The sequence below is a fragment of the Cynocephalus volans genome, chromosome 16 (genome assembly GCF_027409185.1).
Source record: "Cynocephalus volans isolate mCynVol1 chromosome 16, mCynVol1.pri, whole genome shotgun sequence".
Lineage (NCBI taxonomy): Eukaryota > Metazoa > Chordata > Mammalia > Dermoptera > Cynocephalidae > Cynocephalus > Cynocephalus volans.
Genome location: NC_084475.1, coordinates 36,787,465 through 36,815,425, shown reverse-complemented (window position 1 = coordinate 36,815,425; position 27,961 = coordinate 36,787,465). Strand labels below are relative to the sequence as shown.

The window sequence follows — 27,961 nt, the reverse complement described above, 5'->3', positions numbered from 1 at the left end:
TAGAGAACTGCACAACAAAGATAGTAAGATAAAATAACTTCCAAAATGACTATAGAAAGTCATAGATGATGTTGTACAATTGGGTTCTCTTGAAACCAAAAACACGTTTCCATGTGTGATGTAGCAGTAAGTAGAAATCTTTGAAGGTGCAATGACTTTATTTTTTAGCTACTCTGAAAACTTCCGTTTCATTTAGAACCCCTCAATCCAAATAAATATGAAATAATTTCTGATACTTTTGCATAAAATTGTTCTTTGCTAACGTGGGATCAAAATGAGAGTTAAGAGCATATAATGAGCAAATACCATCATCAGTGAATATTTATGAAGCACTTGCAATGTATACAGAATTGTGCTGGTTTCTTTAAGAGGTAGCAGTTTAACAAGAGGCTGCCTCTATACTCAAGTGAATGTCATTAACTGAGTAATTCAAGTTTGAGAGGGGCAAACACTTAAAATATGTGCCATTCTGATTAATGGGTAGTGATGGGAAGAATGCTAATACTTGAAAATATGATAATAACATGGCCTCTGTTAAAACAGGCCTAGGAATACAACAAATATATTTATGAACAGTGACAACAAATTACTTACGTGTCGGGAAAGTTCAGTAGGTTTATTTTTGCCACGTACTGTCATTTTTTCCCAAATATGTCACCACTCTTATTTCAGGAAGGAACATAAAACTGAAACACGAGCTTATCAGTGTTTCTGAAATGAATGGAAATTTCACTCCAGAATAGTATTATAGTCATTGTCAGTGAAGTCCTTGATTTAGGATGAAACCTGATAATTCTCAACTGTAATAGAGCTTTAAGTTGTTTCTTTCAAAATATTTCAGTTGCTCAGTGACCTGGGAAGTTGATTTCTTAGAAAAGGCATAGCTTTTCCCTGTTGAGTTTTCAGATGTTCACCAGGGCAGAGGTTGTGGCAGCATACTTTCTTGACATTGTTTGTTAGCTTTGATTGTGAGGTCTGTAGTGAACCTCAGAATTCTTCCTGTGTCAGCGACAGGTGGTTCTGTGGCTCTGCTGGTTGTAGATGGGTTTGTCTGCAATAACTGAGGAAGCTTGGCTCTGCTTCCTGTATCTTCTCCTCCAGCAAGCTAGCTCAGGCATGTCCTTGTCATGGTGAGGAGCCCAACCTCACAAGCAGTTTTCAAGCCTCTGCTTGTGTCACAATTGTCAATATCCCATTGACCCAAAGCAGGTCAGATGACCCTGAGTCAGGCGTGGGCAGTATGCCTGCACAGAATGAAAGAGCACTGCAAATTGACATCAGGAAGGGCATGGAAGGGAACAGGCAAAAGGAATCAGGATCATTAAAGCAATCAATCCATCACAGGTATAATTCACCTGAACATAGAGTATATAACAATCTAAAGCAAGGATTAACAATGGAAAGGGTTTTAAAAGAGATGACATTTCTGTCTCCATGTCAGAAGTTTCTCATTCTCAATTTTTAATTCCCTATAAGTTTTAAACAAATAAGTGCAAAACAATTCTACTAAATAAGTCAGAAAGTGGATTTACCCTGGCCAAAACAGAAATCTTAATCTATAGCAATAGGTACAAATCTTGTATTCACCTCTGTAACTCTGTACCAAAGAGCTGTTCTGAACCTACAAGAATGCAAAGGATAGAAGTTCAGCAAATTGAGAAGTGTGTCACTTTCCTGGGGGAGGAGAGAAAGTTCTTTCTGAACTAATATTTCTTATTAGTTCAGAAATAAGAATAACATTTTTTTAACATTTAAAAAAATGTTTTTATCTCTACAGAATAATATATAGCAAATAATTTGGAAAGATTTAATGTAAAGGTAGAGAGAAAGCTAAAAACCCTGAAAGTTACTGTAGAATTCTATCTATAGACAACCAGAAATATTTCTGCAATCAGAAGCAAATCAATTTGTCTCTCAGAAACAGAATCTAATAAAAGCAGTGTCTCTGCAAAGGAAGTTAAACACAATGATCTAAACGATTCAACACCCTCTAAAAGTGACATCTGAGGTGGAAAGGGGAGTTTGGTCTGAATTAATCAGATTCCTTGTCTTCTTTCTGAAAAATTACTGGATAATTACCACTTTATTTTTCTACTTAGGCAGCAACAGAAAGCCAGAATGTAAGTTTTTAAAAAGGATTAAAGAGAAATAGGAAATATTTGGGCTTCTCTAAATCCAGCCCTCACATCCGCAGTCCAGCAGGCAAAAAAGGAGGGGATGTCATTCCTGATACCCAAAAGTGTTTGCAACACTTCCACTCGCTTCCTGTCAATCAGAACTGAACCACAGTCACAGCTGCCAGTGAGGGCACTGGGCAATGGGGTCTCCATTCTGAACAGTCTGTGCTCAGATAAAGATTGGTAGCTCTGCACCCAGTGGAAGGAGAAAATGAATTTGGGAGGAGTCTTGTCGGGGGCCAGTGGCAGCCCTCTCATAGCAAGGATTTCTCCTGCGGCCCCTTCGTGCTACAGAGTTCTTAAGCACTTCACCATTTAGTTATCCTCAGAAAAGCACCAATCCTAGTGAATGGATCCAGGAATTGAACCTGTTTCTGCACTCCACTTTTTTCTTCCTACATTCTCTGAGCTTATAACACCAAGAGGTGACAGTAACATTGTCACAAAAGAAAAGAAACAGAAACTCAGAGGGGACCCTCCAAGTTTGTCATCATCCCCACCATTAACAGGAGCTGAGTAGTGCTTGATGATTCAGACAAGGTAGCCCTGTAACTCAGGATAGTCACATCCTAAAGAGGGAGTTGACAACTTGTGAGGAAAAATGTCAATTTGCATAACAGTTCAGGAAGTTAGGGTCCAAAAGTTAAGACACCACGCACTGAAATGAGAGCATCTTTATATCACACTGTGACCACGCACAGAGTTTCCTCCTCTTTTTCCCCAAAAAGGCTGGGAGTTTTGCCTAAAGAGACAGACAAAGTAAACTTAGGGGCGATAGAATGAGAAAGGGCAGTTTCCAGTTGGCTCACTTGCTGGGCACTGGATGCACAAAATTGCTGTTTTCCAAAAATTCTAATAATTTTATTCCAAAAGCCAACTGATGGCAAATGATGCGGTTTACTTAAAATTAAGTTCACCACCCTGCCCACATGGTGCTACTCAGCCTTCTTTCTAGAGAACAGGTCTGCAAGTGACATTATAGGGTCCTACTCGACAGTCTAGTCATCCTCACCCTTAGGTGGGAACGTAAATGAGTGTCGATTGACATTTTAATAGAAGGTATTATTGGTAGTTTCGGTTTTTCTGCTTTTTTGGTTTTTTCATAAGTAAAAAACAACAAGGAAATATGCCTTCTAATTTCATGGCAATGAGAAATACAGCATGAATTTTTACATGTCTTTTTAGCTTAGGTTTAGTTGTCACTATGAACATAAACCGGTAGTACAGGCACCCTCTGAACAGAACCTTTCACCCGATGTGGAGTGCAAACGAGTGGGCTCAACTGATGGTGCTAGGAGCTTGTGCATTTGATATTGAAGGGACAACCATTCATGACCCCCTCGGACCCAAGGTAGTTACCGAGAGTGATACCCTCAAGCGCTGTCTTCTGCTTTTCTCTCTCGCGCAGCTGTGAAGTTCGGAAGGATGTCCAAGAAGCAAAGGGACAGCCTGTATGCCGAGGTGCAGAAGCACCAGCAGCGGCTGCAGGAACAGCGGCAGCAGCAGAGCGGGGAGGCGGAAGCCCTTGCCAGGGTGTATAGCAGCAGCCTCAGCAACGGCCTGAGCAGCCTCAGCAATGAGACCAGTGGCACTTATGCCAACGGGCACGTCATTGACCTGCCCAAGTCCGAGGGCTACTACAGCGTGGATTCCGGCCAGCCATCCCCTGATCAGTCAGGACTTGACATGACTGGAATCAAACAGATAAAGCAAGAACCTATCTATGACCTCACATCCGTACCCAACTTGTTTACCTATAGCTCTTTCAACAACGGGCAGTTAGCACCAGGGATAACGATGACTGAAATCGGTAAGTGGAAGTCTCCTCCCAGTTTGTTTTCTGGAAATTCTGCTTTGAAGCTGCCTTGGTTCTATTCAGTAGGGTCATTTTCTTAGATCTAAATTGAATTACTTGCATTCATGGCTTCTGTTGAGAAAACAAATTGATTTTAAAATATATCCTAATAAATGTCATTGTTCCCTTGTCCCATAAAAGTTTATGTCAAACAAAGGAAGAAAGAGGAAATGACAAATAGAAAGATGGTATCTGTGAAGAACAGAAGCTGTCTGTTGAATGTGCGTTTTCATTGAGGGAAAAATGTTATGGGTATAAATAGGGAAATTTGAGCAACTGTTCAAAATGATGCTATTCAAAGTGATACAGAAACAGTGTGGAATAACCTAATGAACTGGGGTCTATCTTTTCCTCTGAGATAACAGGGGACAAACCTTAAGCAAATGGTACCTCAGTTTCCTTTTTTGTAAAGGCCTGGGGTGGGGAGGCCAGAAGACTGCTAAAGTTCTTGTAAATCTGAAATCAAGAATTCCATAAGGGATTCTGAATTACAGCAATGAAAAGAGTGTAGTCTGGAATGTTACAGAACGCAGCAGCGACAAATAAGCTACTCAGGGGCAAGATTACATCAGCAACCCAATCGTCTCTCGGCTGCAATGTCCTTCATTTCCTTAAGGAGTGAGCCTCAACAGGGCCCCAGCCTAGGCAAGCTCTCTTCTGAACTATTGCAACTGTCTTGCCTTGCTAGGCTCAGGGGTCTATTAAATGTTGAACCAGTTTATCTCATTAACTAACTGCCATAAAAATATTGAGGGAGGTTTAACACATACCCTCCTAGGTAGCAGAGTTGCATGTGAATGGTAGCCTGGAAGAACTGACCAAACAATGGCTCCACCAGGCTTCACTGGAGTATTTCAGGTGCTGGGGAAAGCAGTCTAGAGCTCAGGGACCTTTGAGGCCTCATCACACCCCACCTGAGAGGTAGCAGAGCACAGTGGTTAAGAACCATGCCACCTGGGTTCAAATCCTGGTTCTGTGGCTTATTATTTGAGCTGGAACAAATTACCCATTCCCAATCCACTCATCTTTAAAAAGAGGAAAATATTAGTTTGTAGCTCACAGAGTTGTTGTAAGGAGTAAATAAGTGGAGACGTAAAACAGAGTGATGTTTGGCACACAGCAAGTGCTCAATAACCCTTAGCTGTTGTTATTTGAATGCCTTGTGCTCAGTCACCTTCTCTGTCTAACCTGCAAGTAGGAGCTTAAAGCTGACTAGTGTTTTAAATTAAGATGCTGTGAACACAGAATGAAACACATGACCATATTCTTGGCTACTTGTACTATCTGGTTGAGGAAGGAGCGATATTACACAATTATAAACCTGAAATGTTATTTCTCCCTTTAAGCGATTCAGCATGTGATAGTGAGTAAAGAAACCATTGACAAAGCACAATTTTCACAACTGAGAGACACAGAAAACTAAACCCCAACTGTAATAACAAAAATATTCAATTATTGTTATCCCAACCTTGTTTTTACTACATCACAGGCACTTCATACACATTTAGTTTTCACAAACATCTTAAAGGATAAGTAAATACTTTATTCCCATTTTACAGATGCAGAAACAGAGGCTTGGAGATGTCTCATGACTTCCCAGGGCCTAATGGTTACTAAATGATAGAGCCAGGGTCACCCCAAGCAGTCTGATTCTAGAGTCGCCGCACACACCCATTACCCTGCTACCTGCTGTGGGTTTAATATCCAAACTACAGTCAACTAACAGGGACAGTCTTTCCAAGAGAGCATGTGAAAAAAAAAAAGGTAAAGCCACCATTTTTTCCTTTTATCCTACTTAATATCTAAGTTCCTGACTCAACTATTGATTTAGAACACAGATTTGAATCCTAATGAAACAAAAACTCATGGTAGTTGGGCAATCTTCTGGTCCATACCCAAAAGGAAAGCTCATAAGAGTTCAGAAATCACAGCTTCTTTGCAATTTAGCATCAGTAGGAAGCACTATGGAAAGAGAACTAGAGCCAAAACCATCAGGTCTGGTGCTCTGGACAAGTCACTTTTTCTCTCTGGCCCTCAGTCTATTCTTCTATGACCTGATGCAATTTGAATTAGATAACCTCAAAATGTATCCAGATATTGTGCACAGACATTGACATGCAAAATGAACCAGTACATATTTTTATAAAGTATTTCAAGATACCCTTAGTCATTAGAGATCTCTAGATATGCTCTAAATTTTTGTGGCTTCTTCTACTAGACTTTCAGATATTCTATTAGATTATCCTGCAAGTGCTTTCAAATTTAGCAGACTCCTAGGTCTAAATATTGGCTGGTTCACATTTTGTTAAAACAGCAATGCCATCTAGTGGACACAAACTCATTCTATGAATGTTGAATCTAGGTACCCATGACAAGCCACAATAGTGTGATACACTATTCTTTCCTGTACCATCCAAAACATTTCCACTCATTTCAGTAAAACATTGAGTTCAGACAGCATCACTGGACAGGAAGGCATCAGTGGTATAGGGTGGTTGTTACAAACTCTGGTTCTGGGATCAGACTGCCTGAGTTCAAAACCTGGTAGTGCCTTTTCCCTTAGGTAATTCACTTAATTTCTCTGAGTCTCACTTGTAAACCTGGGATAGTAATAGTCCCTATCTGTGAGTGAGTTAATATTTTTGAGTTCTTAGGACATGCCATACGCAAGCCTTATCATTATTAATATTTGTAGTAAAACTAATATAATGTTATTAATTTAATTATTAATAATAACGTTGCTGGCTATTGCAAGTTATATAATTACCTTTTATTGATGACCCACATTGTGCTAAATGTCCTATATTTAGTTCTAATAACAATCTTATTATGCCTATTATGTAAGTATTTGTATACCCATTTTACAGATGAAAGCAATTGAGGCTCAGAAGTTACATAACTTAGAAAAAGCAAAGAACACACATGAGTATGGATCTGAGTAACATCAAACTCATTCTTTTAACCATTATTTCCTCCCATCAAACAAGCTGATTGCAGTCCCCACAGCAAAACATCATTGGTGTTTACAACCTACCTGACATCTTCCCAGGTGCTACGAACTGGAGCTTACAGAGTTTGCGTGATTACATTTTGACTTGATTTGAATGGGCGTCTAAACCAATCTGGTTAGTGGCAAGCTTTCATAGGAAGAACCCTACGCAGACAAAACAGAAAATCTGATTTTAGCCACATTCTGATTGGATGAATTCAAGGTTATACAGCATCAAAAAAAGATTTAACGTCACTCTTGGCAATTAGAAGTCCTAATATTCTTCCTCTGGTTTCTGAGAGAACAATGAAATGTGTTCAATCAGGTCATTATTTTGAGACTGGGTCATGTTAAAAGCAGGTCTTTTCTTAAAACCAGTCTTTATATCAGTCCATACAGAATAAGTTCTTGCAGTTTTGAAATTTTTAATAAAAGCAAGTGTTTAAGAACCATAACACAAATACATAAGCAGATCCCCAAAAGTCAGTTATATTAATGTTATCAGAGTCAGGAAAACTAAACTTGTCTTTCTAAGAGTCCACCAAAGGAACTACAAATGTCCTAGGGTAAGGACTCTAATAACGATGCTTTATGTATTCAGAGAAATGTAGAAAGTCCTTTCATGCATTTATATCAATTTGAGCCTTCCGATCAGCAGTAAAGAAACCATTCCATTGTACATATAAAGAAATTAAGGATCACAAACAATGGGTGGTTTTCCTAGTGCGCATAGTTATTAGTGAAGTGGGTAAAGCTTAAAATAACTCTGTCATTCCACTACCCTAGACTGTCAGGCATTTATTCAAAAACCTAGTTTTGTTTTGAAATGTGCCGTGCACTCAAGACAAGCAGAATAAGGTTCCTGCCCTCACCATCTAGGAGACACACACAAACATAAATAATTCAATTTAGAATGTAAAATATCACAAGTCCTGGGCATGATGGTTCCATGCTCTCCTTGAAGTGAGGAAGATGGTAGATATTGATTACTCTGATCCACATAGCTTATTAGGAATGTTTTATTCCCATAGTGTTGAGAACAGAAAACAAAATGTGGGCAAGCAGACAGAAAAACATGAAATATTTCAAAAATTACATTCTTGGGTTTTTCAAAATCCCGTAGGAAAAAGAAGACGTGAAATAAGAGGACAAGTAAGCTGCAAATTAATATTTAGACAGCAGTATTAACTGAGTTTAGCTGGAACTTTACTTCATGCTGGCATGATGGATGTGTCGTATCTTTGGGAATTAAATTTTGCAGTGGTTGGTGGCAGGCAGAGGAAGCTAGCTAAAGGATACCAGCAAACAAACAGAAAAGGAAAGTGTAACCTCTTGGTTTTGCTTCCTCACTGTAGCTCTCAGACGGGTTGGGTGATCATGCAGAACTAATACTCTTAATGAGAGTTCATTTAAGCTGAAAGGTGATTGATAATGTATTTGCACGGTACCAGACAACAAGACAATTCAAACAGCCAAACAACATGCTTTCAAAAGGAAGAAAAAATCCTTCAAATTAGCTGTGATGCTAAGGGGATAAATTGCCTTTTACATGTCTCCTGAGTTTGCTATTCTTTTTGTTTTTTCTTTTCTTTTCTTTTTTTTTTCTGAGTTTGCTATTCTGCTCATAAATTTTCTCTCCAGAAAAAACAATGAACTGTGAACTCATCGGCCTCTTCCTATATAGTCTTTTTTTTTTTTTAATGTATTTTTTTTTTAATTTTTCAGTGCACCATAAGTATTTTTTCCTTGCAGTGGATGAAATCTGACAACATAGAGTGTTGCAGTTGGGTCGAAAGTCTGCTGGTAACAGGAGAGACGCCTAAAAGTATTAGCATAAGGTTAATGCACAGGATCTGGCAAATGCCAGCCAGAGGCATTCTACATAAGGAATGTCTTCAGTGTCCCTTCATGGGGCCCTGCAGCCTCCTCTGAATTCCCTCGGGCTCCTCACGTGGAAGGGGTCTTGTAAATTTCTTTGCATCCACAAAAATGCCCCCAACTTCTGTTTGCTTTTTCTCTTGTCACCCTCCACCTTTAGCCATCTTGTCATATTCTCTTATCATGTCCTCATCGCTGCAATTCATATCGTGTAAGGCCTCTTTATACTGCTTGAGGAACTGTGCCAGCCCCTTGTCGGTTTTCCTTGGCTTTCCCAGGTGTGTCACCCTCAGCGGGGCGCTCTGCCGCAGCCCTCCTGCCTCTGTCTGTCTCTCCCTCCTGTCCTGACTCTCCCTCCCCTTCTGCCTCTTCTTTTTCTTTTGCCTTTTCCTCACTCCCTGGCCTTTCCTTACTCCTTGGCATTCCCTCTTCTGTCTTTCCCTCTTTTTCTAACCTTTCCTCATCTTCCAGAGTACAAGTACTTCTGACTTTTCCTCATCATGTGGCTGTTCTTCATTTTCCATCTTTCCTTGGTTGGAAGGCATCACTTCAGTTTCGTCGTAGGGTTTTTCCATGTTGAGGTTTCCCCTGCTATTCCTGTCCTGCAGGCATTCTGGACAAGTTGTGCCTCCTTGTCAGGCCCCACAGAGTGCTGGAAACAGCCGTGCAGACCTGATAGAAGCTGGAGCAAAAATCAGGAGCCCAGGGACTGGAGCAGATGACTCACGACTGCAGGCAGAGAGACCCTATGTAGTCCTGAATACAGATTTATGTTCAACCTTTTTGTGTTTTATTTATGGAGCCTGGAATTTTAAGTATCAAAATAGAAATAAACCTTTTTTGTAAAATGTATCTGTTACAGAAGCTGAATATTAATAGAGGTGATTACAAAAAGAGTTTGTCCTAAAAGTGATCTAGTCCCTATAATGTACTACTTTTTTTTTTATCAAAGCTACATAGAAATACAGAATCTATTACCAGTGGTGCTTTACATGTGGAATTTCATAAAAGTTGGGGCTGTCTCAATCATTGCTTATTAGGAACCCCAAGAGGGTGCTATGGTCTTAAAGCGGCACCCTTAATGACATATGCTTTTATGGGTAAATATTTTATAACAGCCTAAATCTATTATGCATATTTAACTACCCACACAAAAATAGTGCAGAAAAAAGAAGTTAACTCTTGCTATGTATTTCCTGTTTCCTCTGATAGCACCTGTTTTAAATACAGGTAAGCATTCAATTTAGAAGCAACTCTCTAGTTAGGTCATTAAAATAAACAGGAGACTGACCCAGTGAGAAAAATCATTTGAACAGCGTGGGAAAGGAAAATCCTGCATCCTAGTTCTTCCTTTCTTGCCTTGAGGGAAAGCATCTTGGGAAGTTCTTTGTTATCCAGCTTCCCTCTCATCCTGGCCCCAACCATTCGCCTTTGCAAGCAGTTTAGGGAAGGTATATTGAAACTCGACTCCTAACTTGCATACTAGCCACGTGAACTTGGTCAGAATTACTTCAGTTTTCGGAGGCTCAGTCTCACCATCTGAAAAATAAGGCAGTCAGACTAAATGACTTTGAAGGATACGGTTCTCTCACCTCCCACAGAAGTTCGGTCACATGCACAAATATTCCCCTTGCTACAGCCACTTCAAGAGGAAGATAGGGTAGTGGAGAGGAGGGGACTGGCGGGCAACGAGGCAGACCTACAGGATGCTGCGGCACCTGCCCATGGCAGCAGCCAGCACTCCTCCCTCCCGAGGAGCTGGATGACACTTGGGGCTTTCACAGGGTGGAACGACCCTGCCAATTCTACAGTTAATATCTACTTCAGTTAATATCTACCATCAAATCAGGCCTCAGCACAAGCTTCTTCTCTCCATTTACCCTCCCGAACAAAATAAAAAATCAGATTAAAATGAACTTCAAGGACAACTAGGGACAGCTTAAGGGGAGGGTGGTGGCCAATCCCAAACCACTCCAAGTTCATGTATAATCAAATTACATCACGAGCTGCTTGTACTGAAGCAGCTTCCAAGAAAATCCACCTGTCCTCCCTGGCTCACTCCAATAAGATCACCCTCGAGCTCCTGTTGAGGGAAAAGTGAGTATATGATCATAAAATAAAGATGTGTTCTTGACTACTAAGGTGCCAGCCTACACAAGGTCACCTGGGTTACCAGTGAGGGACTGACTTGGCTTCTTTGAAATTACAGCACCACTTTGTTCTTTGACAATCATGGAATATCTCCCAAAGGCTGCCTAGTTCCAGAATCCTGGCTTCTATCTCAAAAAGAAATTCCTCAGGTGTGGGGACTGGACGAATCAACCCATTTGCCATATTCCTAGGATCTCTACCATGGTTACTACTATAGTATTAACGAGTGCATGGCCATGAATAATTCTAGAAGGTACCCAGGACAAAAGACTCCACAGCTCTTCCCTAGGGAATAATCCATATCTTTCTAGGTACCCTTTAATAACCCTTTAAAGCCAGTCTCAATTCACCTGCTAATATGTTGTAACCACTCCACTGCCAAGCTCAGTCTGGTGAGTCCCCACAAATGGAGAATAGTGTAATGTATACAAAGCACTCTGTGACCAGCCAGGCTCTAAACAAATATAAAGATGGTTTATATCACAAACAGTAACACATATATGCTCAATTCAAGTACTTATAAACATGCACATCTATCCATAATACCTGTAATACACATATGCATATTACCCACTACATGCTTGTACCTCTGTTAATACTGCTTTCCTAATTGCTAACATTCGCTAGATTAGGTAAATCTTCAAAGCAACTTTTCTGTTTTGAGTTGAAATTGTGCAAAATTGATCTTCCTCAGTGGACTCCCTGGAGATACTAGTTCGGCATTAATTTTTGACTCAGAGTTCAGAACTTCGTAAGAAGATTCTAAAATCTACCAACAGGGGGAAAAATGTTATTGAGAAGCTATTGCAAAGCCATTTCCATTCTATACACTCAATTCCAAAAGTCATAGTAAATGTGAAATATTCTACAGTAAGGAAGAGGAAAAGAGATTTCGCAAGGTTCTGCCTGTGACTTGTAGGAAGAGAGAATGTTCGTACTTACAAGGTGACCTCTGAAACTGTGCCCACCTACAGTTTCCAGGTTGCATAGCAATTCCGGGTGCTACACTGTAGGCAAAGCCATACTTTTAAAGCATTGCAAGCTTTGACTTTGACTCTCAGAGCTTTGAATCACTTTTCCACAGGTTAGGGTGGATATGTACTGCTTTAGACACATTTTCAAGCACCTACTTTGGGAAGAGTTGGTTAGCTTTAAAATACCACCTGGACCATGGAACACAGAAATGCCAGTTGATAGCCAGATTGATGGAGATCAGTACACTTTGTTATAATTAGCATAGTATACAACCATCTTAACAGGCTCTCTTTACTAGCCAGTTAAGGATTTATTTCTGTAATTTTTGCAAATATAAGGAGACCTGTTGGAAATGTTCCCAGCTGAAAACCTTTTCTTGTCATTTATTTTATTTTATTTATTATTTTTAGACATAAGCTTTCCCTTGACAACAAACTCTCAATAACAAGGAAAGTGAATTTACTATTCAAATTTGAGCCATATTTGTGTGACTTGTTGGGGAACTGCTACTTGATTTTCTAACAGGTTTGTTCTGAAACAGTTTGGTGCTGGGCTATTTAGAAAACATTTATTTTAAAATATTAGTCAACTGAAAGCATTATTTAAATAATCAAGTTACTTTTTAAAATACAGCTTAAGTGTTCTAAATGTAAAAGTGGCCTCCAAAGGTTATCTCTAAATTAGTTCTTCCTAAGGGTCAGAAATACATTGACTAAAGTTCCAGAAGGGTGATAAAGTGGGGGAGGTATTGCTTCCACTTAAATTAACAATCAATCCATCTGTCAACAAAATTCAAACAGTAAAAATCAATTCTAATGATGGCCCTGAGCAATTTTCATAATTAGGTTTCATCATCTTTGACCCAGTAATTGTCCCTTGGGCAATGTGTGGAGGTACAGTTTTTAAAGGAGAATACGGAAAGATTTTAATGGGCCCTGGATTGTATTGTTTTGTTTGTCCTCTCTAAGACTCTTCACGTGCTTTTAAGACTGTGAGCTGTACTCTCACCCTCTGTAACTCTGCAAGACTTCTCCTTCATGATTCAAAAGAAAGAAAAGTTCCCAGGTAGCTTGTCACACTCAACTTGCCTTTGGAAAACATCATTGCTGCTGGATCCTTCTGTAGATGGAGAATCAAACCCAAAGAAACTAAGACTTTAAGAGGTTAAGTGACTTTCCCAAAGGCCAAAACTAAAAGTCTGAAAGGCATGCACAATGGAATACTATTCAGCTGTAAAAAGAAATACCCATCATTTGCAGCAACATGGATGGAACTGTAATCACCATGTCAAGTGAAGCGTGTCAGGCACAGAAGGGCAAATACTGTGTGATCTCACTCCTATGTGGAATCTAAAAAAAAAATTTTTTTAAATGTGGTTCTCATAGAAGTGGAGAGTAGCATAATGGTTACCAGAGACTGGGAGGGGAAGGGGACAGGAGGGGGAGGAGCAGTGGTGAACTAACAGGCACAAAACCGTGCTACCTACCCTAAGTGAATCATTGTGCATCATATGCATGTACTGAAACAACACACTGTACCCCATAAATGTGTACAAGTAAATGTTAAAATTAAAACTAAATAAATAAAAGTCTGAAAGGGGCCGTGTTAGCTTCCTCGTCTTACCATATAGCTCCCTTAGAACTCACCAACTGTAGGACATTTAAGTTAATCTTTTCTGATTGTTCTGTAAAGGAGGTTTTCTCCATTAAAGTTAACTTTGAAATGTAATGGTTTTATAATAGATTCTTTCTCAGTTTTGTCAACTAGTTTCAAGAAAGGAAATAATAATTTCCGCAAAATTAGACATGCACTATTGCAATGAAACAAAACATTTGTGATCCAAAGCAGCTTTTCATTATTAGGTAATTAAAAAGTCACCCTCTTAGATAGTTAATTTGTTTTTGTTGCTTGTGATTTTTCTTTTGGGTGTATTCTGCTTAAACACCAATGCTGTACAGGCTCTTTCAGTTCTTCTTTCTGCTTTATTTCTTGTTTTCTTACCTTCTATTAAAATGCTATCTTACATGAGCTTCCTGAAATTTGAGAAAATGCTAACCATTTTACTAATCTGTTTGTTCAGTCTTTGCCCAGATATTATTACTTGCATTAATGTGATTTTTTTTAGTTGGTTTTCTCATTTCATATTTTATTAAATTATTTTATCACATTTTTATCATTTTTTTAAAGTTAATAACATAATCTTATATTTTGACAATATTTTTTTTTCTGAAGAACTCTAAGAACATTTGGTCTTAGAACATTCAGATCTATATGAAGTAAAAATCAGTTATACCATTCTGTGATATAAGAGTCGGCAGTAGAATTTACACGCAAAGGAGACTGGAAGCTATTCTGATTCATTGGGGAGAGACTAATAAGTGGTTGAAGCATGAACTGAGCCAACAAATAAGTCACAGATTATTGATGCCCCCAATTCTTACTTAAAAAATATTGAGGAATCTAAATGAGAAACCCATCACTTTTCTTGTGACACTATAGATCACTAATAGATTGCTGTTTTAACTTAAATATTGATGTTTTTATTCTGACAGTGGAATTATATTTATGCTCGAAATAATGATCTCTAAAAAGAGATTAGAAAAATCAGAAAGGTTTTTAAATGACATTGTCTTCTCTGACATCATCATGTGTACAAGCTACTAGACTTGTTCTATTTAATGACAGAAAACATAAAACTAGTGGTTTACTGTCAAAAAAGTAAATGTGCATTTGGTTAAATGTTTCACCTTTCAACCAATTGTTTTAATATATTATAGTTAACCACTTCAGAACACAGATTCTGAGGAATCTTGATATTATGAAAACGTAATGCAGGCACTTAAAACATGCCTTGAGCAAGTCCATAGAGATACCCTGGCATTAATTCAAAGTGAATCCCCTAAGTATTCCGTTTTCACACTAGTAGTAAAAACTAAACAGAGAATTCGGTGATTCTCTCGATCCTTAAGGCAAGTGACAAATTAAAAATTCATTAATCATTTTGATTGAGGCTGAGATATAATATTTTAAAAAGAATACTTCCAAGTTTTAAAAAAAAAAATTCCTTGTGGAGGAAAACGAATAGGGGGGTCTAGTTCACCAAGAAGAAACCATCCTTTCTCATGAGGAGAAAAAGAGACAGAGAGAGAGAGCACATGCTCCTGGGGGAAAGAACTAGGAAGTTCAGGTTTAGCCCCCTCCAGCGCTATACATAGCTTTGAATCTCAGCTTTCTCACCCTGGTACAGTTGGGCCAAGATGCACTTGGTAATGACACCGAAAGCAGAGTTTTTAAAGATATACTCAACTTTCCCCACTCCCAGGATGTGGGATTCTAATGAAACCACCCGTGCAATCGTGTCAGAGACACTGTAGCCTTTGGAGAGCACCATTTGCTGAAATGTCTAGTGAGAGCTAAAATAAGCCACTTTGGTGGGAAAAACCCGCTGAGTGGTTGAAATCAGAGCTGCAGAAGGTCATTTGCTATTTTAGTAGCTGCAAGCTGGTCCTCATTCTATAATATCACAGTTATAAACAAGAAATTGTCACCTTGCTTGTCAGTTTACTTCTTTCTCACTGAAATAAGCAGATGTAGTCTTTTTTTCCCACATAGATTGAGGTAACTTGGATTACTTGTTTCCAAACTTTGCTTTACTATGTGAATCAATATGTAAAAATAGTTATTTTTTGTATATTTCTTTAAACATTGCTTCAAAATATTCTTACATCTTTTTAAATTAATATGATTGACTTTCGAAATTCCATTTGCCTGTGTAAACTTTGTTATATCCATCTCAACCATCCTGTAAATGCCTTAACAAGGGATTTCCTTTCTTATTTCTTTGATTTACTTAATAGATCACAAAGAAGAGTATTGAGAATGTGGCAGGAAGCGTGGAAGTCCTTTAGAGTTTGAGAGAGAGAGAGAGAGAGAGAGAACCCAACTAACTTCTAGGATTATTATTGTATCTCAATACAGTCCATTTGGAAATGGAGGAAGGAGGCTAGTTCCAGCTCCAGGGTTCTATAATTATTGCACAGTCTATTGAGAATTACCATCAACTTCATTCCAGTTTTTCTTTCAAAAATATAATTCCTCTCTTCTTATAGACCACATCATAAGTGAAGTTAAGATTAACAATATTTTTTACATGTTTCCATCAAAAATGATAGAGAAAAAAGTATATTTCCCTATATCAATTATTTTAAAAATTTCTAGGGTTATTCTTTCATATGAAGCACACATTGCCATTTTTTTTAATTATACATATTTATGGGGTACAGAGTTGGCTATCAGTATTTGTAGACAGTATGTGATGATCAAATCAATATTACTAGCATGTTCATCATTACAAATCATAATTACTTTTTGCATCTCTTACCTAATTACTCATTATCCTCCTCCCCCTCCCCCTTTCCCACTTCTAGTTACTATAGTAACTCTAGGTCTGTTCTCTCCTCCTGAAAGTTTACCATTTTATTGTGGTCTTTGTCTCTTATTTTATGAGTGAGGACATATGGTATTTCTCTTTCTGTGTCTGGTTTATTTCACTTAACATAATTTTCTCCAAGCTCATCCACATTGCTGTGAATGGCAGAAATTCATTCTTTTTTGTGGCTTAGTAGTATCCCATTGTGTATATATACCACATATTCCCTATCCAGTCATCCATTGATGGATGTTTAGGTTGGTTCCATATCTTGGCTATTGTAAACAAAACTGTGATGAACATGGGAGTGCAGGTGTCCCTTCAACGTGATGATCTCCATTCCTTTGTGTATACATCCAGAAGTGGGATTGCTGGATCATATGCTAGTTCTATCTGTAGTTGTTTGAGAAACCTCCATACTGTTTTCCATAATGGCTGTACTAATTTACAGTCCCACCAAGAGTGTAAAAGAGTTCCCTTTCTCTACATCCTTGCCAGGATTTGTTATTCTCTGTCTTTTTGATAATAGCCAGTCTTACTAGGATGACATATCTCAGCGTGGTTTTGATTTCCATTTCCCTGACAATTAGTGATGTTGAGCATTTTTTAGTGTACTTGTCGGCCATTTGTATGTCTTCTTTTAAAAAATGTCTATTCAGCTCCTTTGCTCATTTTTTAACTGGACTTTTTTTTTTTTTTTAACCGTGAAGTTGTTTGAGTTCCTTGTGCATTCTGGATATTAATCCCTTGTTGGATGTATGGTTTGCAAATATTTTCTCCCATTCAGTAGGTTATTTTCTCACTCAGTTGATTGTTTCCTTTGCTGTGTAGAAGCTTTTTAGTTTATTTTGTTTATTTGTTTATTTTGTTGTTGTTGCTTATGTTTTGGGGGTCTTATTCATAAAGTCTTTGACCAATGTTACTTCCAGAAGTGTTTTCTCTATATTTTCTTTTAGGAGTTTTATAGTTTCAGGTCTTATACTTAAGTCTTTAATCCACTTTGAGTTGAATTTGGTATATGGCAAGAGGTATGGGTCTAGTTTCATTCTTCTACACATGGATATACAGTTTTCCCGGAACCTTTTACTGAAGAGGCGGTCTTTTCCCCAGTGTATATTCTTGGCACTTAGTCAAAGATCAGTGGCTGTAAGTAACTGGGTTGATTTCTGGGTTCTCTATTCTGTTCTGTTGGTCCTGTGGCTGTTTTTATGCCAGTACCATGCTGTTTTGTTTACTATAACTTTGTAGTATAATTTGAAGTCAGGTAGCATAATGCCACCAGTTTTATTTTTCTGGTTCAGGATTGCTTTGGCTATTTGGGGTATTTTATTGTACCATATGAATGTTAGGATTGTTTTTTCTATTTCTGTGCATAATGTCATTTGTATTTTGATGGGGTTTGCATTTAAGCTGTAGATCACTTTGGGTAGTATGGATATTTTCACAGTGTAAATTCTTCCAATCCATGAACACAGAATGTCTTTCCATCTTTTGGTGTCCTCTTTAGTTGCTTTCAGCAGAATTTTTTAGTTCTCATTGTAGAGATCATTCACCTCTTTGGTTAAATTTATTCCTGGGTATTTTATCTTTTGGTAGCTTTTGTAAATGGGCTTGCTTTCTTGATTTCTTTTTCTGCTTCTTTTTTGTTGGTGTATAAGAATGCTACTGATTTTTGTGCATTTATTTTGTATCCCACAACTTTACTGAATTCATGGTGTAGTATATCATATTTATTGATTTGCATGTGTTAAACCATTTTTGCATCCCTGGGATGAATCCCACTTGATTATGGTATATAATTTTTTTGACATGTTGCTGTATTGTGATCGCTAATATTTTATTGAGGATTTTGAGGTCTATGTTCATCAGGGATATTGGCCTGTAGATTTCTTTTTTTATCCTATCTTTGTCTGGTTTTGGTATCAGGATGATGCTGGCCTCATAGAATGAATTTGTGAGAGTGGCCTCCATTTCAATTTTCTGAAATTGTTTGAGAAGAAATGGTTTCATTATTCTTTGAGGGTTTGGTATAATTCAGCAGTGAAGCCATCTGGTCCTGGGCTTTTCTTTGTTGGAAGACCACATTGTTGTTTTTATCCCATAAACTTACTTAATATAGGAAGTTACAAATTTCTACTAATTGGATATAAATCTTGGGTTCCAATAATCTTTCTTCTATGAATAATATCAGGATCAAAGTCTAAAACAAAACAGCAATTTTACAGAAATGAAAATTTTATATGTTCATACATGTGGGGATATAGAAGGGAAAGGAAGAGAGAAAGAGAAAGTAAGAACAAGCTATTTTTCCAGAACTTAAATAGAAAATAAGAAACATGGATATAATATTAACCTGTAATTATGCACCCAATTTCCCTTGCCTGCATTAATGTGACATTTTACCTCATCATGGTTGAAAAGGAATGAAACTGTTCTTCCCATTCCTCAGCATTGTTTTATTAACTGTCAAAGCAACCTGCGAACTCTTAGTGAACTGAACAAACCTCCATCTCACTGAACATGTGCAGAGAATCTTAACTACTGAGGAGACGCACCTGCACTTTCACTACAGTTTCTCTTTCACACCCACTTAAGAACCCTCCAGCCTCGTCTGTGGTCTCAGGAAGAGACAGTGTGGAGTCCATACACATCACCTCAGAAGGTGGTAGAATTTTCCAGCAGTTAGTTATCTGGGCCATTTTCCTGTTGGACCCTTTCTCCCAGCACAGAGCATGATGGCTCCTCCTTCAACATGTACCATCTACAGCCCAAGCTACTTAAAGAATTCAGCAAAAACTGAGCTCTGAGAAACAGCTGTAATCCAAGTCAGGGTAACGGATGAAGGGTGTGAGATTGCCCAGAAAGATTCCTTATTCTCTGCTCTTTTGCCTCAGTCTCTTTTGTCTGGACTTTCTCATGTGGTTGTTCCCTAGAGAGGACTGCGTTTCCTATTACCTTTTCTACTTTTCTAGGCAAGGACTCTTGAAAGTTCCTTTGGCTCCCAGCAGGAACTTTGCATATTGTATTCATTGCCTCTCACTTTGTCCCTTTTTTAAAAATCCTTCTCCCCTTTTCACAACTGCAGACTCTCAGTCCAAGCGAACCATCTCTTCTGATGTTCAAGGATCTTTCTAATCAACAGGATGAACCCTCCACCTTGCCTCCCTGAGACCAAGTCTAGCTTTCCCTTGCAGTTTATCTACCTGAGCCCTGAGACGGTCAAGTCAACTTTTTCACGTGCAGAACAGAGGGAGAAAGCGGAAGAGGAATCCATCTGTAGCTGTTGCTACTTCATCACCATTGACAAGTCTTATGTCCAAAAGAAATTTGACTTATTTCACCACAGGGTCATGAAAAATAATTGTGCATGCTTCCTGTTGACTTCAAAGCCATTCTGAGTTCTTAGGTTTTAAGATCATCAAAGGGTCGACCTTAGCTTTCTGAAGTGCTTTGTGAAAGGAGACAGACAATGGAATGATGGGTGATGGATGGATGGGTAGATGGATGGACATTTTCAGCATTATCTATACTAACTCAACATTGGCCCAGCACATACTCTATTTAATGTTTCCTTTCTCTCTCACTGCTGCACCTTCTGGTCCTCTGCATTCTCTTTCAGAAGTGTCTTGAATGCAGTCCCTCCACCTTATCTCTGTCATTATCACCCAGTCCAGACACTCCTCCTATCTTGTCTGAATTTTCACAACTTGATTAATCTCACATACGCACTAATACCATCTCATCTTCTTTGCCATGTCCAGGATCACCTATCTAAAATAACTGACCATGTCACTCTCAAGTTTTACAACTTCCTCTGGCTTACAGTCATGTACAAGATACAATCCAAAGATAAAAGTCCAACAATTCTACAAGATGAAACTCTTTGGCTGGCTCACTTAGCTGTTTGTGCTTCAGTCACAGTTTCCACCCTAATCTTATGTCTCCCCATCTCCTTCATGCACCTGATGTTACAAACACACCAGACTTCTTAGCAGAAAAGACAGACTCAATTTCAAAACACTTCTTACTAGCCCTGTAAAAGTTGGTCTAGAGTCACTCACTCTTTATGAACTCACTTTTTTCCTCAGTAAAAGGGGGATTGATTGTAAAGAGGTAAATGTTATAAAGACATAAGATACAACGTCAGAAATTACCTAGCCTACAGTTGGTTTCCTATCAGTGCTTTTGTAATATCATTACCTCTCTCTGAGGTTCATCTTTCCCCTTCTCAATATGACAAAGTCTTGCTTATCCTTGAAGACCCAGGCATCTCCTCTATGGTTATTTTTCTGCCTCCCCCAGAATTACTTAGACGCTTTCTTTTTTGGGCTCCGACAATAACTCAGGGCATTTATTACATTATGACATGAAATGATATTATTGTAAGTTGCTTAAAAATAAAGGAAATATCTTTGGTTTTTAATCTGTTCCTTGAGCTGATAGATAGTAGCTTCTCAAAAATATTGGTTGAAGAGGTTGGCTGGTTAGCTCATTTGGTTATAACACCAATATCATGGATCCAGGTCCCCATTCTGTCTGGCTGCCAAAAATACATATATATATTTTTTGTTGCTGTTGTTGAATGAATATATGAAGTCACTGTGCCAGGCTCTGCTGTCCAGTTTTTGCAGAACTCACAGTCTTGATGGGTGTGGAACAAACAGATCTGCACAAGTAACCACTATAACAAATCTCATGGGCATAAGGGCTTGATTGAAGGCAGAATAAAAGCATGATGGCAGCCAGCTCTTCTACCTAAGGATACAAGGAAGCCGTCACCAGGAATGGACACCTGAACTGAGTTCTGAAGCAAGCATGTGGAATTAATGTCTTATTTTGCTTAACCTGCTCATGTGTTTATTGTGTCTACGCCTCCTCATACCCCGTAGAACTCTACGTGTTGGAGGCAGAAGGTCAGAGAATTCTTAAACTTTGGCTAACGGTTCCCAACAGATATTATAAAGGAACATATAAAGAGTTTTTCATAGTACAATTTTGAATGACAATTATAGTTTTGCTTCTAAACCCTGGAGCTTATAAATAACAAACAAATCAGCATATTTTTGAAGATGAAAACAAAATACACCAAGAAGATAAAGGTTTGAAAACTATAGAGCTATAAATCTTATGTTTTCATTATATGCCTACTGGAGAACAAATATGATTTTTAGAATCTAAATAATTAGACTGCCCACGTGAAACTGAAAAATGATGCACCATGACATACCAATCTATTTTAACATAATCTATAGAGTAATTCCTGCCTTTTTTTATACCATAGGAGGATATTCAATAAAACTCAGAATATAGAACTTTTTAAAGAAAAGATTTTGAATATGATAAGCAGAGAGTCTAAAAATGCTCAATGCTGAATCCAAGAGAGTTTAACTATCACCGTAAGTTAGCATTTTGTAACACAGTCTACATCTATCACTTTATTCTGATTGAAAGACTCTAATAAATATTGAAATATCCTCCTTCAGTAGCACTGATTGCAAAATTAAATATCTCCATTTAGTTTCATGAGTCATTACATTACTTCCCAATGACAAATTATATAAAATGTCCTAATAATGATAATTGTGGCTACCATTTATTCAGTGTACGTAATGTGCCAGGCAATGAGCTCTAGAAAATTTTCATTTAGAAAGTCCATCAAAAGCTTCAGTGTACATTTTTTGTTCTCTACATCACCATATATACCAGAAGCTTAGAGAGGAAAAAGGAAGGTACTCAAGTGCTGCTTTGAAGGCTGTCCTGGAGAAATGAAACTGGTCGTGCAGAAAGGACAAAAATTGCGTCTGAAATGGCACAACCTGAAGCACAAGAAAAATTCCAATTCTGTATGAGCCAAGAAGAGGTATCAGGCAGAAGATGTGGTCATCTTTGTTCCGCTCACATCCCACATGTAGAATTCCCAGGTCCTTTGGTTTCCCAAGCTGTCACTTGCTCCATGTGTTCAAATAGCAGATGGGATTACGAGGGACCCCTCTACCAGCTCTACCCACCAGTTCTATCAGGGAACTAAAAGCAGGTTTTCTGAAAGAGCTCTTATGTCCGGTTCTATCATCCAACTTTTATACTTCCAAACACCAAATGATCGGTATTTAATATACAATATGAAATACAACTCATTTGGGATAAACTGCCCCCAAACACCGATTGTATTTGTTACTACTTTTTATGAATATAATTATTTTCTCCCTTTTTAACTTTTTTAAAAGTAAAATTATATCACATAAAAAATTATAAAGGAGAATATAGTAGCCCTCATGACCCAACTTTAATAATTATCAGCTCATGGGCCAGTATGATTTCATATGTACCACTTCTCTCATTGTTAGTTATGTAAGATATTTACATGGCCCCAAAGTCAAACCTACAAAAACAATGGTATCAGAGAGTCTAGCTTCTCTCACTGTTCCTTCACCATTCCCTCTTCCCTCTAGAACCACTTTTTAGTTGATAGTTTAGTCCTCTTTGTTAACATGCAAGTGAATACAATTATATTTTAATTTCCCCTTTCTGAGATAAACAATAGGGTTCTAGTGATTTTTCTAAACATGCAAAAGTATTTGGAGTGTAAGTGTTAAGACTGTTAGTCAAATTCTAGGCTAAAAAGCAAGAAATATGATAATTTTGTATTTATTTTATAAATAAATAATTTTGAATGTTTTACAACTTGTAATATCCCAAGGCTGTGATCAAAAAGTTGGGGTGGTGGGAACAGTAAGTTTTGATTAAAATACTGAAAATTTTTAAAAGGCAGTACAGAGTCTGTCTAAAGATTTTAAGATAGGTAGTAGCGTTAACACACTCTAATACAACTGAAGTATCTCCAAAAGGCATTCCAATAGTAAACACATTAAAAATAAATTTCTCGAGCAGAATGATTTTATTCACAAACTCACAAATTGATATTCTTTTTCACAGATCGAATTGCACAGAACATCATTAAGTCCCATTTGGAGACATGTCAATACACCATGGAAGAGCTGCACCAGCTGGCGTGGCAGACCCACACCTATGAAGAGATCAAAGCTTATCAAAGCAAGGTACTCTGAGAAACTACGGGAAAGCTTTTGTGTGATTACCTTATTTCTGGCTTTCTCAATCTTGGCGCTATTGACATTTTGGGCTGGACAATTCTTTGTTGTAGGGGTTGTCTCCTGTGCACTGCAGAATGTTTAGTGGCATCCCTGGTCTCTACCCACTAGACACCAGTAGCACCCCTCACACTGACTACCAAAAATGTCTCCAGATAGTGCCAAATAAACCCTGGAAGCAAAACCACCCTGATTGAAAATAACTGCCCTATATGAGTGTCTAGAGAGATCGTGCTTTCATCAGATGATTTTAGGACATCTCATGGTGGCCTCTTGGGTCCAGGCAAGGATCAAGAGCAATTGAGTAATCACAACAGTAATAAGTCGCAAATGTACACAACAAAGATATGGAACAAAGCATTCCAAATTTTTTTTCTTGTCCTGCATGTTAAAAAAGTGCCAAGAAAAAAGAACAACTCACTCCATATTATTTATTATTATTATTGTCATTTGTGTGTGTGTCTCCATTGGAAAAGTTTTCAAGGAAAGGAGTTTGTTGTTATTGTTTGATATTCACATTACTTTACCTTGGGATTGAAATCTTCAATTGTGAAATCTACCAGTAGATGAAATTTTAATAATTATATAAATATGTGTGCATCTAAATATAAGACTATAACATACTGATTTTTTCTCTACCAGAATAATTACGTCTTACTACTTTTATATAAATAAAGAAACAAAGGTATAGGTAGTACTCTGGTAAATAAAAAACAGAATTAATACACATGTATTTATGTTTCTCATTTCAAAGAAAATAACCCAAGGACTTAAATATATTTGGGGGATTCTATATTACTTAAAAGAGTGATTTGGTTTGATTTGATGCCTTTCCCCTCAAAATTCTTTTTATACCAAAATAAATAAATAAAAATCTCTGCTAATTCTGAGAAAAGAATGTAACATGAAAATATTAAAAGTTTAACGTCCATCTAGGTACCCATGAAAATGACATATTGGAATCCTGTCAGTGAAATCTCTGTTCCTCAATGCAAAGATTTGTTTGTACATAATGGACTAAAGAGCTTGAGTTTTTTTAGGTAAGAAAGGGGGAAAAGAAGAAAAAAAATAGTAAAGAAAATAACGAAACTATCTTTACATCCTATAAGCAATGTTTCTATTATTTTAGCCTCAGTACCTTGATAATTGTGGCATATTGAGGTTCAAACAGGTTAAAACATTATCCTAGGAGGAAAAAAAAGAAAAGAATAGAAAACATCCCCCTTCTCTTTTAAAAGGATCATGTAAATTCCTACCTTGGACCCCAAGTGACAGGTAAGCACCAATGAGGCAACACTACGTGTTTTGTGGACTCTGCAAGGAGTTCTCAGCTCCATTTGCATTCTGTGTTTTCTCTCTTGAAGTCCAGGGAGGCACTGTGGCAGCAATGTGCCATCCAGATCACGCATGCCATCCAATATGTGGTAGAGTTTGCAAAGCGGATAACAGGCTTCATGGAGCTCTGTCAGAATGATCAAATTCTACTTCTGAAATCAGGTGAGCCAGGACAAGATTCATGGGGGGCCTATTCTAGCCCAGGATGTGGTTGATGCTTAGCTCTGTGTTGGTTCTAGAAAACCCTCTTTCCAGTATGTAGCTCGCTTTTACCACCCACATTGTCAGCTAACTCTCGGTAATAAAAATGCCCTGATACTCATTCGGTTCCCCTTTGAAGTCAAATACAATTTTGCTTATTGAAAGTGGAGCTATTAATTGCAGAGGTTGAGATACCTTGCTTGACAGGCAGTGCAAGTAATTAGCGTGTCAAGGTGGCTGAATTGCTGAGCCAGCGCTAAAACATACTACGTGCCTTCTGTGAGAGGGAGAATGCAGAGGCCAGCTGAGCTCTGCCTCTGTGGTCATGTCCAATCATTTTAATGAGGACAGACTGCAGCCTGTGCACATGGGGAGGACCACCACTGCACGGTGCTCTAATTTTTCCCTCCCCTTCTCTCACACACTCTCTCACACACAATCACTTGGGAAGTGGCTCAGAAACTCTGCATATGATTGACTTTGCAGATGCTGGTACCAAACAGGAAAAAAATAAGTATTTGTCTTTCTTGGCCCCCTTTGAAAATAAGAATCTTTATGGTGCTTATGTTAATCTTCACTAACTTAAGGCATGGTAATAATAATGACATCCTTATGTATGTATAATAATGCACATATATATGTGAATGTTTACCTATGACATCTCATTTAATCTTGTGAAATCAGTATTGTTATTTCCATATTAAAGAGAGGAGGCAAAGATTCAGAGACGTGAAGGGCTATGTTTAATATCGCAAAGTCAATAGAAAGCAAAGCTGACATTTGAATTTGAGCCAAATATAATTGCTATTCTAAGTCGTTGCTGCTTCTTTACCAAATGATGCAAGTTGATGCAAACCTTGTTTCAGGCATTACCTTGATGTATCAGTTATCTATTGATGCATATGAAAACAACCCTAACAGTTAAAACAACAATAATCATTTCTTTTGCTCTCAAACTGACAATGCGGCAGGGCTCAGCAGGTATGGCTTAACTCTACCCCAGGTGGTGCTCACCAGGGCACTCAACTGGGAGCAGGAGGACCCACTTTCAAGTCAGCTCACTCAGATAATTGACAAGTTGTGCTGCTTGGCAGCCTCTAGTTCAGTGGAGGCTCTGGGTGGGGGGGCCTCACTTTCTCTCCCTATGAGCCTTTCCACAGACTACTTGGACTTCCTCACAGCATAGATTCTAGGTTCCAAGGCTACTGTTCCAAAAGAATGAGGCAGAGGTGCATAGATTTTTTTGACTTAGCATCAGAAGTCCCACAGTGTTACTTCTGCTGTATTCCTTGCGCAGGCAGTCACAAAGGCCCACCTGTGTTCAAGGGCAGGAGACATGGATTCTACTTCTTAATGGGGGTGTGGTAAGGTCAGAGAAAACATGTGGAATAGAAGATATTTTTGTGACCTTCTTTGAAAAATGAAATCTGCTACGCTAGATATGTGACCTTGAGCTAAATTCTCTGGAAGGCAGTTTTCTGGTTTGTAAAATAAAGAGATAAAGTAGAAACAATGAATTCCAAACTTGGAATTGCTTCGGCAGTGTCAAAGAAACTGATTGACTGTTCAGAGATTTAGGCACCATCATGGACCCATGGAATCCAAATCTCACGGAGGGGAACTCAGTTCATTGTATTTCTAACTAAGACTCAGATATAACCAATCCATGGACTGACATTTGGGAACCACTGAATCATAGAATCTTTAACATCTCTTCCTTCTGAAAAATGTTGACTGTAGTATAAAAGTCAGGGTACTTAACCTCTTTAAGACTCCAGCAACTCACTCATAAAATAGAGCTAATAAAACTTACCTAAAATGTTATTGCAAGAAATAAATATGATAATGAAGGCAAGGGGCCAACGAAAGTGCCTTCCACTGTGTACTCAATAAATGATACCTATTCCTGTCTGTCAGAAAAGCATTGTTTCAATTAATATTTGCAAACCCTTTCCTATGTATAAGCCACTAAGCAAAGGGAAATCAGCAAACATATGAAATACAGACAAAAATATAAAGCGGTGGCATAAGAAAGTCACCAAAGATGCAGCCAAATCGCTAATATGACACTCTCATGCCAATTTATGGCTTTGAGCCTGGCTGTCACCTTCCAATACACTTTGGGACAAAAAGCTATTTCTCCAGTTGTGGAGAAACTATGCAGCAGTACTTTCTTGAGACATCAGTAAATCTTCAGAGAGATAAACAAAGGTAGTAAACAAATTCATCCAGTAAGTATTTTGAAGCACCTACTATGTGCCAGGGACTTCTCTAGGTCCTGGTGATGCAAAAGTAAATATAATAATCACAACTGCCTGTGGCTGCAGACAAGGTTCTTTCCCTCATTGGGCTGACAGTGAACTCAGAAAAATGCTAGGATCATCAAAGTTAAACAAGCTCCTTTAGGTCGGGACTTCTGAGAACCCTGGATCCGTGAATGTTGATTTTAACTCTCTGGAGTGAGATAATATAGCATTTTGCCAAAACGTATTTAACAAAGAAATCCTCATTTTAAAGAGCACCAGATACAAATGGTGTCCCTGAGAAACACACTGAAGGAATCCCAACTTAAAGTCATCATGTGCTGAAATATGCATGGAGGGTGTTAAAAACTCCATGTGGCAAATCAAGCAGACAGCAAGTTTTCCTAGTAGCAAAACTTCTACAAAAGGTAACAGACTGAACTCGCCTGCCGCAAAGCTCCTTTCTGTGCCATTTATCATCAATTGTGAATTCAAGAGCTGAAACTAACTTTAATATTAATCAAAAAGTAGAAATATATGTTTCCCTCCCAGAAAATATCGCTTATGTCCTCCACTTTAGCCACCTTTAAAGAATATTTTCTCTCTAATTCTTCACATAAGT

At 38.2% G+C, this 27,961-nt stretch overlaps 1 protein-coding gene and 1 pseudogene across 1 annotated transcript in view; one reads left to right on the top strand and one right to left on the bottom strand.

The window, feature by feature from the left end:
* Nucleotides 1–27,961, top strand: part of RORB (RAR related orphan receptor B) — an 86,615-nt gene that overhangs the window by 40,862 nt on the left and 17,792 nt on the right. The window contains exons 5-7 of the mRNA XM_063080406.1: nucleotides 3,586–3,987; nucleotides 23,388–23,509; nucleotides 24,925–25,057. Of these exons, the coding sequence (XP_062936476.1) occupies nucleotides 3,586–3,987; nucleotides 23,388–23,509; nucleotides 24,925–25,057 (657 nt within the window). The remainder of the gene's footprint in view (nucleotides 1–3,585; nucleotides 3,988–23,387; nucleotides 23,510–24,924; nucleotides 25,058–27,961) is intronic.
* Nucleotides 8,850–9,533, bottom strand: LOC134365043 (transcription elongation factor A protein-like 4; annotated as a pseudogene).